This window comes from Hibiscus syriacus, unplaced genomic scaffold (genome assembly GCF_006381635.1).
Source record: "Hibiscus syriacus cultivar Baekdansim isolate YM2019G1 unplaced genomic scaffold, ASM638163v2 tig00111493_pilon, whole genome shotgun sequence".
Lineage (NCBI taxonomy): Eukaryota > Viridiplantae > Streptophyta > Magnoliopsida > Malvales > Malvaceae > Hibiscus > Hibiscus syriacus.
The window spans coordinates 1,292,081-1,306,181 of NW_024063102.1; the positions used below are offsets into that span (position 1 = coordinate 1,292,081).

General features: G+C 34.3%; 1 protein-coding gene across 1 annotated transcript; it reads left to right on the forward strand.

Moving 5' to 3' along the window:
* The first annotated feature begins 5,606 nt into the window (after positions 1-5,606).
* On the forward strand, positions 5,607-13,614 carry LOC120163650 (diacylglycerol kinase 5-like). The gene is made up of 13 exons (XM_039173532.1): positions 5,607-5,720; positions 7,775-7,978; positions 8,048-8,170; positions 8,297-8,425; positions 8,831-8,916; positions 9,658-9,781; positions 10,055-10,103; positions 10,995-11,077; positions 11,372-11,439; positions 11,931-12,005; positions 12,855-12,942; positions 13,058-13,174; positions 13,264-13,614. Exons 1-13 carry the CDS (start codon positions 5,622-5,624, stop codon positions 13,597-13,599), a joined length of 1,581 nt encoding a protein of 526 aa, XP_039029463.1. The 5' UTR covers positions 5,607-5,621; the 3' UTR covers positions 13,600-13,614.
* The last annotated feature ends 487 nt before the right edge of the window (positions 13,615-14,101 follow it).

The following is a 14,101-nucleotide window of genomic DNA, read 5'->3' on the forward strand; positions in this document are numbered from 1 at the left end:
CATTAAAGATAAATCGTAATTGAGTTATAATAATTTTAATTTATGATTGAGTTATGATAATATCAATTTGTGATTGAGTTATCATTGTTATATGTAAATTTATATTTGTGTTATGATACTTTTTCGTTGTCGATTATTAAGCTATAATATTTACCTATAAAGCAGGGCATAAAATCTGTTAAGAGAGGTTGTTTTAGGTGGGTCCATGAATGGGGCAGAGTGGTTATTAGTTGAGCTACAACTATTGGTGTGTCTTGTTTGAATGGGTTCGTTAGTAGCGTGTGAGTTTGGGAAACCTATTACGTATATATATTGTAGGTTTGGGAGGTGTTTTAAATGTAGCCTTTTCACAATAAGAAAGAGTATTTTATTCACAAAACTCACATGGTATCATTCAGGTCCGTTTCTTCATGGCGATCTTTTTCTTTTGCTTCGTCCCCGAAGATGCCTATCTCTTATCATGACGGCAACTTGTTTACTAAGAAACAGGTCAGCGTGATGTTTGATGAGTCCAACTATATGTTGTGGAAGCTGTAGCTTCTGCTTACGGTGAGGAGCCATCGCCTAAAAAAGTTGTTGAATGGCACTATTCGTCCTCCAAGTGCTATGGCAGTGACAGATGATGGTGGTGTTGTTGACAATGATGAGTACGAGATCTTCGTCGTACATGATAGTGCTCTAGTCTCCTAACTCTTGTCGATTATTGGTCCGACCATCCTTCCTCATCTTATTGGTGCTGAATCGACGACGGAGATATGGGTGAAAGTAACGACGTTTTGTGCGAGTAAATCACTAACTAGCATCGCGAGCCTTTACTACAAGATCAAACTGTTGAATAAGGGAGATCTTAATATGCGTGCATATCTTGCTCAGGTCAAGGAGGTTTGTGACGCGTTGTCGGCGTGTGGAGCTCCGATGTCGGAGTACGAGCAAATTGTGATGATGTTGAATGGACCTTTGTCGGAATACCGACCATTTGTGGTCGTTATTACCACTAATGACCAGTTGTCTCTTGAACTTGTTTCAGCGATGCTTGTGGATGCTAAGGTGCAACTGTAAACTTTTGACCCTAATGCAGATGAGAGGCAAAGAAGACTCAAAGATATAAGAGGATCAGATGGCTCTTCTAAGTTGCAAGTTGCTATACTAATATCTGAGTAAACCCTAGAGAAGAGTGATCAAGAGGAAGAAGTATTGGTTCTCCACTTTGGAATCAAAGGAAAATTGAATCAATATTTGTGCATGCATGAGAACATCATTTGCATAAAAGAAAATGAATTACATTGCATTCTCATTTCAAGCATAAACATATTGTTTTTACAAATCTTCCAATAAAAATAGAAGATTCATGATATCAAAATCACATAAGTAGAAGCTAGAATTCAAACCTCAAATGTAGAGAATCAGGTTTAGGGAGGCAGACTCCTATATTCGGTGGTTGTGAGACAAGTTTCCACAAGAAAAATCGATTTTCAAAGATTATCTTGAAATCCAAATCTTCAAATATGATTTTTCAAATTTTCAAACATATACTAACAAGTGGTAATGTTTAATTTTCAGATTTGATATTCTCGAAGACAAGAGAAGTAAATCGAACTCGTTTCAATCTTCCTTGAAGAACAGTGGAATGAATCAATGTCCCCATATATGATTTTCCCTCAGAAAGAAGCAGAATAGATCATTCTCTTTCAAGATTTGATATTCCTTGAGTAACAGTGGAACAAGTCTACCTCGATTCAATCTTCCCTGAGTGACAGTAGAATGAATCAACATCTCCATATCTGATTTTCCCTCAAGAAGAAGCATAATAGACCCCTCTCTTTCAAGATTTGATATCCCCTGAGTAATATTGGAACAAGTCTGCCTCAATTCAATCTTCCCTTAGAGACAATGGAATGAATCAACATCCCCATATCTGATTTTCCCTCAAGAAGAAACGAAATAGATCTATCTTTTTCAAGATTTGATATTCCCTGAGTAACAGTGAAACAAGTCTGCCTCGATTCAATCTTCCCTGAAGAATAGTGGAATGAGTCAACATTTCTCGATCTGATCTACCCTGAAGGAACAGTAAAGCAGATCCCTTATCAGATTTCAGAGCATGGAGTTGACCTGACGAAAACTCATTGTCTCTTCGTCTTTGCCATATTCTTGTGTCAACTATTCTTGTGCTGACACAAGAATAGGCAAAGAGGGGCAACTGTCGACACTCGTTTTCGTCTCGTTTTTAATATTATTATCATTATTATTTATATTATTATTATTATTTAATATTTTTATTTTTTTACAGATCCAATAAGGGCCCAAAAAAATACAGGCCCAAGTCTAGCCCATTGTTGTAGCCCACGTGTGGAAACCTATTAGGGTTTATACTGAGAGTCTCCAACGTCGCGTGGTCTCAACCGTTTGATCGGGTTGAAGATCAACGGTTCATATTGCCCAAAAAATTAGGGTTTTTACCCTAACATGTATTAAGCTATCGCTGCCACTCATCTCAGCCATCCAATCTGGACCCATCCAATGGTCCAAATTACACCAAGGGTCATCTCAACTGCCCCCAATTTCACCCACTCCTCGGCTATTATTACTGCCACCAACCCAAGCACTTGCAATATCAGATTACCCAAATCAATACTCAATCCAAATCCACACTCAAACCCCTATTTTTGCAATCATTTCATAGAAAAAAATAGACAAAAATTTGTAAAGATGGGTTATAAAAACCCCAAACCTAAGTTGTAAACACTCTCGACTTTTCGATTAAAAAGAAGGAAAAAAAAGCAAAAAAGTTTGAAACTTTGAAAGGTATTTTTTTGTTTTATTTTCTAGCTTCGAAGTAAAAAAAGGAAAAACATTATTTTGCATGTAAGATAAACCGAGAGATCGAGTAGTACCGAGTCGTGGATGGGTCTTCGTGACGGCCGGAGCTCGTGGTAACTGAAAAGGTCGGGGTCTTCTTTGGTTTGTTTAGGAGTCTTTTTTAGGTATTTTTAGGCTTAGATGAATGTCTAAGAGTGTAGATCTAGGCTTGGGGAACATTTTGGGTTAATTTGGGAACTCCGACCCCCGTGTACGACGGTCGAAGACAAGGTAGGGCGACCGACAGTGGGTCGGCCGGAGAGGAAAGATGAGAGAAAAGAGATATATTTTGTTTTTTTAGGTTTTGGTTTGAAACAAAAAAAATAAAAGGTTGTATTTATAGAAGAAGTTTTGGGGGGCAATTGCGCTTAGGTCCCCCGACTTTAGGCGTGTTTTTGCAAAGCAGTCATGTATAGGGACCGTTTTTATAATTTGCCTATTTCTGTTTGTGCTTTGTAATTTTTGGTTTAATTGTTGTTTAGTTCCCCTAGTTTAGCTGTGTTTTACATGTTAGTCACCTGTAGGGATTATTTTTATAATTTACCCACTTTTATGCATGTTATATATTTTTAGGGTTATTTGCTTTTTAGTCCTTGTATGCGTGTTTTGCATTTTGGTCATGTATAGTGGCTGTTTAATTTTTTTAAAATGCTTAGGAACTGATTTAGTAATTTCCCATTTTTTATTTCGAATGTATATTTTAGGATAGAAAAATGGAATATTTAGGAAATAGTCCATGTAGTTTCTGCATGTTTGTATTTCGAGCCTGAATATGTTTTTTAATTTTTTTTAATTTATCCATGCAATTTTAATTTACTTTAATTTAGCCCTACGTTTTATTTATTTTTATATTTTGTAATTTTAGCACTCAATATTAAACATGCTCATTTTAGTCACTTGTATAATTTATTTTATTTTAATTTTGACATGATGGTTTGATTTTTATGTTTTAGTCCTATTTTTATTTTATTTTAATTTTTGCATGTTGTTTGCATGTTGGTTCATTTTAGTCCTTAATTAATTTTGCATGATACCCTCATAAGCATCATTTGACTTGAATCAAAATAAATGGACTAAGGGTAATATTCGTTCATTTTAATATTGTCGTAAAGTGATTGTCTTAACGTATAAGAAAGTTACTTTGGATAATTTTAAAACGAAAGTATATCTTATTTAGTTACACGAATTAAATCAAATTCATTTTAAAATTCGGGGATTGGAAAAAATATCATGTTCTTTTAATTAAATTCACCGAGAAAAGTCTGTTAGATCGAATCTAAGGTCTCTTCTCGAGGTATTTAAATAATTGAACATCCTTATTCTCATTAAATATTGGTAAAATAAATAATTAATTACTTGCTTGATATGCTTTTAATTTGCTTTATTTTTGCATGTGTTTTCCAATTGGATTTCAAAATAATAACATTCAAATCGATATTGAGAATAGTAATATCTTTTCATTTCGGTTGGAGTAATAAATTACTACTTTAAGGCACGAGAGACCATTTACTCTCGATTAGAAATAATTAGATATCATCGTTTTCTCTCTTGAAATTATTTTGGGTGTGTTATTTTGAATTAGTAATGAACTTTAGAATGGAATTTTAATATTTCATTTTTTCGATTGGAGTAAGAATCGATTGCTTTAAGGTAATGAGAGATTGATTCTTCTCGATAGGAAATAATTAAATATTATCATGTTTCATCCAAAAATCCAAAGAATATTATTTGTATGGGATCTTAAATTAAATTAAATTTGAACTCGTAAATTTCATTGCAAAGACAATTAATTAATCAACTAAGTACCAGTTTAGGGCGTTATGGGGTGCTAATCTTTCCCCAAACGTAACCGACTTCCAAACTCGAATTTTGGTAATGCAGACCGCAAACTTGTTGTTTTAATTAAAATTAATATTTTATTAAAATTATAAATATGTTTTTGGATGTTCGGTCACACCCTAATCAAGAATTTGTGACGACTCTTTGAACAACGGTTTATTGTTAACCGCCATCAAAATTTTTTTCGAAACGAGACCCTTCACCTTTTTCCCCTTTCGAAAAAAAACTGTTTCGACACATATTATAAACATTATTTAAGGATAAATCATCTCATCTGGTTACACTAATTAGTTGTTGATTTGGATAAAATTTGTTTTTGTTATATTATTTCCCTTTTAATTAAACCGAATTAAAATCTAAAAAGTTTTTGAAACTGTTAGTGTTTAACATCAATCTATTTAATAATTTAAATAAAGATCAATATCGTCGCATAGTACTATAAAAACTTTAACCAAAAAGTTCTCTGTCAAAAAAAAATCTATAATTAAAAAGTTTTAATATTGAACTATAAACAACTCTCAGTTTCTTAAATAATATTTTCCACTCTTATAATATTTCCTCTTTTATGCTTGCGTGGATGTGAAGGCTCGGGTTTTCTTCTTCCCAAATTAACTTCCCATGATTTGATTCCACAACGATTGCCGAGAAAATCAAAGTAGGAAATAGAAGTTTTGAAACTTGTAGACGTAAACCTAAGACAATAAATAAGAGAAAAGTAGACCTAAAATCAATATCAAACTGTTCGAATTGAATAATAATTAATAAGTTCCTAATTCCTCCCTCAAGATTGAGAGTAGCCTTGAGGTGGAGGAGTAACCAGAAAGAGAAAAGAAAACAGCATCCTTGTTGAAGAAGCAACTGGGCCAACAACATCTAGAGCGGTGGACCCAAAGCAGAAACAAACTCATCGGCATTTGAAAAACATGGGGAGTTCTCCCTTTTCACACCGGAATCATCTCCATCAACACACCACTGGACGAAGTAAATGGAAGTTGTGGAATTCCTGTTTCACATCAAACCAGGTTATACTATTTCCCATCTTCGATTAATTAACTGTTTTTTTCTTTTACTTCTCGTGTGTTGTTTGCATCTGCTTCGAAGATTCTTTTATAAAACTCGATCTTTACTCTAGGATTTCTGTTTTGTTACTGTTCCGTCCTGAAAGTCTGATTCCCCCACTAATTTGGCCTCAAGCAATGGAATAAATTATACAAGGAATCATAACATATATATATTCCTTCTTTCTTACCTTTTTCTTCAAACAAACAAGTCTATAATTGCTCTTGCTCTGCGATTGTGGATTGTGTTCTGAGTTTGTCAGGTTTCTTCTCCGCTTCATCATGCAGAGGTTAATTTTTTCTTTTTTTTGTTTGTTTGAAAATTTGATACAATTTAGATTCTTGCTGTAGGATTTCAGTTGTTGAAATTCATGACTTGATTTTTATTGTTTTCTAACCAAAAGAGAATGTTAATTTTTTTCTTCTAAATATTATGAATTCGGATAATATATATGTAGAATTTCTTAATAAGTTTTGAACAGTCTTATAATTACTTTAAATTTTTAAAAAAAATCCTCCCATTGTAAAAAAAGATATTAAGTTAAAGTAAAAAAGAATTAAATATCAAAATAAAAAGGATATAATTTAGAGGTGAAAATGTTACTGACCGTGGGCATGTGCGAGGAAGAGTGACTTAATTAAAAAATTAACCGACCCGATCCGACCAAAACAAGTTTTAACCGACCTGACCCGATCCGAAATAAAAAATTATTTTTATTTAATAAAAACAGTGACTTAATTAAAAAAATAATATATATATGAGTATTATTGTAATTATTCCTAAATATATAAGATAAAATTATATATTTTTTCGGGTCGAGTAGGGTCGGATATTTTCACTCTAAACCAGAACCGACCCGACCCGAACATCACATTAAAAAATCGACTTGACCCGAACCCGATTTTTTTCTAAAAAATCCGACCCAATGTGTCGGATCGAGTCAGAACCCGTCGGATTCGTGTCCCATGCCCATCCCTATTTATATATATATTTTTTAAATATAGTTTTCTAAATATATAATCAATGAGTAATTTTTTGACATTAATATCACTTAGTAATTTAAAAAAAAGATTTAACACATATTATTATTTCTTGGTTTGTATTCATATTTTTAAATAAAATTCGTACAATTTTTATTATATTTTCGACTAATTATTTTTGTTTTTCTTATTTTAGAGACTCTACACATAATATATTTATTATTAAAATATTTTATATATTATACATAATCAATGGACCGGACCGGACCGGCTGCTTTCCCATTAGGACAGAAGATTCAATGTCGCTTTCTACCCCACACGTTCTAGAGCCAAAAATTGAAATTTCCTCTACGTTTCCTTGTCTTCGGTTTCGAACAGGGAAGGAAAATACGAAGCCAGATCTTCTGTGCCACGTATCTCATAAATCTCGCCTTTTTTTTGTCTCTCAATCAAAATTCGGCTCCTTTTTCAAAACGATCGCGCTTCGTTTCTTTGTTTCAAGCTTAGCAAGCCACATATCTGTCGTTTTTACTATTTATTTGGTGCTGTTATTCGCATTCTCCAACACCGAGGAAGCCTTTCTAAGCTTCACTTCAACAATAACCAAACACGGTTGAGTTCGTTTCTCCTTAATTCTTATCCTGCTCCCCTCGTTTGCTTTGGATCATTGTTGTTTCGCGCCCTACATTTTTGTTGAAATGCCTGAATTCAAAATGATATGTCATACCATAATTCTTATCTAGTAGGAGGTGACTTCTCTCTCTGTTTTGAACTTCTTTTACTTCTTTTCTTTTGTTGTTTTTTTAACGACCTTTTGTTATTATTGTTGACTGAAAGAGCTGCTGGAAAATAATATCTGCGGGTCCTTTAGAAAAGATGCCATTTAATTCTATGATTTTAATCGATTTTTCCTTGTTGCACCATGGTCGAATATTCAAATTCTTCTAGATTGTTTGTTTTTCAAATATCTGTTTCTATCCCCTATAATTGTATGTAGTACCTTGATTTTGACGATCTTTGGTCATTTTATGATGCAGTTGGGCCCAACAATGGCGGAATCTAAATCGGACTTTTTGAAGGATTTTTATATTCCTGCATATATATTTAATGATGAAACTCAGATCGCTGGTGTTCCCGATGCACCAAAGTTTCCAGTGCTTGTGTTTATAAACTCCAAAAGTGGTGGTCAACTGGGTGGCGATCTTCTTAATACATATAAAAGTGTCCTCAATGAACATCAGGTAACTTTGCCACAATGCGTGCGTATTGTATACTTGATTTGGGGCTAATCTTAGTGTGATTAATTTCAGGTTTTCGACTTGGGCGAAGAGGCCCCTGATAAGGTGCTTCGCAGAGTTTACACCCGACTAGAAAAGCTGAAGCAAGAAAAAGATCAATTTGCCACAAAGATTCATGAGAGATTAAGAATAATTGTAAGTTGAGTCTGATACTTTACAATCACACGGAAGACCATCAATAACAGCGACCAGCAGTTTAACTATTATTGCTTTTATTGTCTTATTTTGTTTTTTATTCCTTACATCTACATTGAAACTTAGGTTGCCGGTGGTGATGGGACAGCTGGCTGGCTTCTGGGAGTTGTTTGTGATCTTGAATTGCCACATCCACCTCCCATTGCTACAGTTCCTTTGGGAACTGGAAACAATCTGCCTTTTTCATTTGGCTGGGTAAGAATTTTCTTGCTTTTGGTCGTAAAATCAAGTATAGAATGAGTGTTTAATTATTTTGATACGTTTTCTTACTTACAACAATGAATTATTGGTCATGTTGTCAATTTTTTTTCTCAGGACATGCTCTTAGTTGTCTTGGTAGTATTTGGTGTCTCTATCTAAGTTCTATAACTTGTTTTTTCCATTATGGAGCTGATCTAAGTTTACACTCTTAGTCAAAAGTTAAAAAAAAGAAGCTAGAGCCTCCATTTCGGTAAAATTTGTTAAGTTTGCCGAAAGTTTTCCAATTCTCAATGGACACTACAGTAGGCAACATGCATCTGTTAGAAGTCTCTATTTGTATTATCTCCATCCAATTTATGAGCTGTTGAGTGTTTGCCTAACTTGCATTCTATGTTACAGGGAAAGAAGAATCCTGGGACTGATCGTAATTCTGTGTTGTTATTCTTGGAACAAGTAAAGAAAGCGAAGGAAATGAAAATAGACAAGTAATGTTGTTGTCATGAGTCATGACTCCTCTCTCTCTTGTTCTCCATCTTTCACATACACACGTGCTTGAAGCGAAGTGTACTTGTAAACTGAGGAACTCCCTGATTTGGCATAGTGCTGATGTAGCCAAATTGTGTTTTGAACATACAATTTCAGTGAATTGGTACTTTGCCTCTTCTAAGTGATGAACCTTTAGAGATGCAATATACTCCATCTCCTCTTGGTTGTTGTTGTGTAAATGTTCCAAAGCAGAACATACCAATCGATCCTCTGACCTTGTACCAGTGTGCTAGGAAGTAGGCAGTGAGGAAGAATCATTATCTATTAATTGTCAACCCTTGGATGTAACTTCTAAATGGAATAAGTTCTGGGAAAATTACATGGAAAATTTTTTGAAAGAAAAAATAAGTAAATTCTAGGACAGGTATACGATATAAAAACAGAGTTCATTCCTGTTTCGCTACACTGTCAAGAGAACCCTTTTTCATCTTTTGATTCCTTATTCCATTTTCTCTACAATTCCTTTTAGGGAGGCCAAAATTTTGAGAAGCATTTTGCATCCCTTTCTACTTAATTATCCAAGTCAAATTTAAAACTACATATCTGCATTATTTTTAAATATATTCTCCTTCCATAATACATTGGAAATCATTCTTTTTCAGGCAAGTTATAGGGTTGACTAACATAAGGAACTTTAGAATAGTTACTCTCTTACTGATAGATGCATTTTTGCAGTTCAGTTGGCATATTCTCATGAGGATGAGAGCTCCAAAGGAAGGTTCATGTGACCCTATTGCACCTTTGGAATTACCACATTCTTTACATGCATTTCATCGTGTCTCATCAACAGATGAACTAAACATGGTGAGACATTCTACCATTACCTCCTTTGTCTTCTTAAATTACAGTGAAAACTTGAAATACCTTTTCCTGATTTCAAATGTTCTTTTTAATTCTTCTTTCTGTTTATACCATTTAATATTTTAGCACACAATTTTCCCTCGCACCATTGGTTTAACTTCCAGTTTTCTACCTAATTATCAAGAATGGTAAAAGCTATGCGATAAGCGTAAAGAAGCATAACATTTTTGTATTGCATTGCATTGCCTCCTTACATAGAAGATTTGTGCTCCTCAGGAAGGTTGCCATACATTTCGTGGTGGATTCTGGAATTACTTCAGCATGGGTAAGAGTACTTCCCTGGTTAAGTATTTTTACTGTTTATTTTGTAAAAATAAAGCTATCATAATCTTCTTTCTTACAAAGTATTCTATTATTGTGTGGATGCCCTGCATCTGTTTCCATAATGATACTTTAATGTACAATTGATTTTCTGCCATCATTAATTAACTTCTCTTTCCATTCCTTTTACTTTCTGTTGCCTAATGGAATATGAACAATCCAGTAAAGAATATATGATATTGTTGAAGATATAATTGAACAAAAACTTTGGCAAATTTAAGGTTTCCATATTTGTCTGGTTCCAGTATACATCTGGTTGAAGTTGTTTTGAAATTCTAAGAAACATGTTTTTTAACCCTCTTGTTTTATTTGCAAAGTTTATATCTATTATGTTAATTGGAAACGGATGTGAGTGTCAGAAAAAGGATGTCTCCTATGCGGGTTTAATCAATATTTTTTCTAAAGTTTTTATTATGTATTTGGATGATCCTAAAAGGATTATATCCCCATAAAAATGTCTGTATATGCATTGGACTTAGGTGTTGAACATGGGCATTTCATTAAAACTGGAGTAAGAGCAACATCGGTGTGTACTATCATACATTCTTGTTTCTTTCCCCTTTATTCATCCTTTTTCTTAGGCTAAACAAGGAAAGTTACCCCCTCTTTTCCTGCAAGGGAAAGGCTGAATTCAATCTCTGGTCCTTGGTACAACCACTAAAGGACTTTGCTAATCTAGTTGACACCCTCATTACTATCTTGATTCATGCAATCCATCATAGAGAACAGATTCTTTACTCTCACCTTCTAGTCATCTGGTGCACTCATCTTTGTTTTAACATGACAATTTGAACATTTGTTAATCTCATCGATAGTGTTCTAATGTTGTCTGCAGGAATGGATGCTCAAGTATCGTATGCTTTTCACTCTGAGCGAAAGTTGCATCCTGAAAAATATAAAAACCAGTTGGTTAACCAGGTATAATTCTGTCACAATGGCATCTGCTTTGCTTGATTGATGCAAGGGCACTTGCAGTCAACTCATCGGGGTTTTCTTTTTGAAAGCAAGTTACATGATTTACTTCTTGTTTTATGTTTTTTGATAACATGTGCATTTTTTTATGGAATTTATACATGTTTGTATTTGTGTGTTTCTTTGTATATATGTATATCTTACCTGGATCTTGCTCGTCTTTGATACTTGTTCTTACTTCTCCATCATAAAGAAGTTCCAGTTAATGAAGTTTTTCATGTTCCCCTACCTTTCCAACAGAGCACTTATGCAAAGCTTGTCTGTACCCAAGGGTGGTTTGCTGCTTCTATTTTTCATCCTGCTTCAAAGTAAGCAGCTTGGTTGCCCTTTTTTCTGTGTTAAATTTTTCTATTCTTTTTTTTTTTGAAGAAAGGGCCTCATTAAAAACCCCTTCTAAGACCTACAAGGGGAAAAGAGTTCCCACAAATATATTAACCAGGATCAATGTCATTAATTTTTTCTATTCAACACATTCAGGTTTCATGCATTTTCCTTTAATTGAAGCTCGACTATTTTTCTCTAATGAAATTCTCGATTATGGAAAATAAAATATAAATTCAAAAGAAAAACCAGGAAGGTTGAAGATAGAAGAATTTATATTATAGAATTCTGATATGTTCCGTATTTTACTACCACCTTCAGTGTTAAAAGTGCATTTTAGCCTTTCTTTTTGAAATAAATTATGGCATGTGTACAGAAAATGTCTTCTTGGTCCTAATAGTTGGCTGAATGCTATAGAACATCTCTTGCCAGATAATTTCTCCTCTTTTCTTGGTAAATTTATGATCGTAAACTACAGGAATGTTGCCCAGCTTGCAAAAGTGAAAATCATGAAGAAACATGGTCAATGGCAAGATCTCCACATACCACAGAGGTAACTTTCAGCTTGTCTAGGGAAGCTTGCTGGCTATAACTATTCATATGTGTCATATGTGAAAGAAAACAATATGTTCATACCAAAAGTCTTGATTATGACATAATGTAGGAGAAAAGTATAGCAAAAGGGTTCACATGTGTAAAAACATTGATCACAACTCATGAGAAGCATGTGGTGACAAGTTATATAACTCATAATTCAATTGTAGGAATCTTTTTTCTGCCTAAATGGTAATTCATTTATAAATTACAATACTTGTTCCAAGATATTAAAGACAACACTGACTTAAAAGTTCAAAATCTGCATTTGATTCAATCATGAGGAAGTGATTGTTAGAACATGCCAATTCTCTTGATAGTTGGGTTACTGATTATACCAAGGAAGAATAAAAGAGATTATTGAACCTAAATGAAAGAAACGAAAATACCCATTAGCTCTCTGGTGGAAAGAGAAAAGTGGTAACTCACTGTTTATACACAATCTCATAGATATTCACAAAAATTGGCCATTCTAGATTTTAAAACTTCTAATTTCCAAACCCACATCTTGTTGAAAGCTTCAACGACATTCTCAACACATAGCGTTGTTCTCATGGTTTTTGGGCAATAAAGATTTCTTTTTCATCCATTTTATCAAGTTTTACGCCTTGTTTTTATTAATTAGAGATTCATGGTTCGCATTGTAGCAATGAAAATATCATTAGAGAGATTTCTGTAGAGTGAAATCATTATAGTGCTTATTTCAGATCTTTCTACTTAATGTCCTAATATGGCTTTCCCGTAGTTACCCAAGAATGCTTCTAATATCTTTCCCTTGTGTCCCTGCCCCCGTGTCCAATTTAAACAGCATAAGGTCGATCATATGCCTCAACTTGCCTAGCTTTTCTGGTGGTCTAAATCCTTGGGGAACACCAAGTGGAAGAAAGAAGAAAGAGGTTAGTTCCTATTGTCGATGATTTATTATATTCGAGTTGCTTTTTTTTGTTGAACGTCAACCAACTTTGACATTCTGAACCTGATAGATATTTCTTCTCTCAATTGACTTTACAGAGAGACTTAACTCCACCTTATGTAGATGATGGCCTTCTTGAAGTTGTTGGTTTTAGAGATGCATGGCATGGGCTGGTGTTGCTGGCTCCAAAGGGACACGGAACTCGCCTGGCACAGGTAATTACTAAAGAAGGCAAACATAATCAGAAGTCAAAGCCCTTTCATCTTGGACATCATCTGATTTTTTTTTTTCCTTTGGAAACTAGGCACACCGAATCCGCTTTGAGTTTCACCAAGGCGCTTCCGAGCATACATACATGAGAATTGATGGGGAACCATGGAAGCAACCACTAACAAAAGATGATGACACGGTGGTTGTTGAAATTTCCCACCTGGGACAAGTTAACATGCTTGCAACCCAAAATTGCCGGTCGAAAAGTGTAAATGATGGTACTTCATCGACTCATCATAATGGTGAGGAAGATGATGAGATTAGTGATGAAGAAGAAGACTCCAGATATGGGGGAGATGAGTTCAGGAAATTTGGTGCGGCGGACACCTTCAGAGTCCCGGACGAGGTCGATATTTCTTATCTTAGTTAAATAGTTACACATTGAATAGTTCATTTCTTGTGTGCATTACTTATTATATTTAATAACGTTCAGTATTAATTTGGTTTGAATATTTTTGTAAATGGTTGTCATAGTAACTTTTAGCCAGAAACCACAAATGACCCCATCTTAATGACGCCGCTGTCTTGTATATTTTGATTTTGCTTAGATAATTTGGCCTTTATAATCAAGTATGTTGTCTACGCCTGTCTTTTTGTTTCTAATATTCAACCATCTGTGCATATCCAATGGGAACCTCCAGTGGGTGATATGTTCAAATGTAGTTTCGATGCATCATTTCAACCGAAAATGAACATGCTAGTATATGGTGTTTAAAAATTAGAAATGATATTCTAATAAATCAGCATATGAGTTTTTTTAATAGTCGAAGTGATTACAAGTGTCACGCCCACAGAGACTTCAACTCAGAAATATGCGGTTGTCTCGCCCTTGGAACTCCGAAACGTGCAACCTTAGACGCTCAATGATGGTA

Excerpts from the sequence above, each read along its gene's own strand:
- LOC120163650 (XM_039173532.1), top strand. The coding sequence starts at position 5,622 with ATGGGGAGTTCTCCCTTTTCACACCGGAATCATCTCCATCAACACACC. Across the intron at positions 11,078-11,371 it reads AAAACCAGTTGGTTAACCAG|AGCACTTATGCAAAGCTTGT; the intron begins GTATAATTCTGT and ends CCTTTCCAACAG. Across the intron at positions 13,175-13,263 it reads ACGGAACTCGCCTGGCACAG|GCACACCGAATCCGCTTTGA; the intron begins GTAATTACTAAA and ends TTTGGAAACTAG.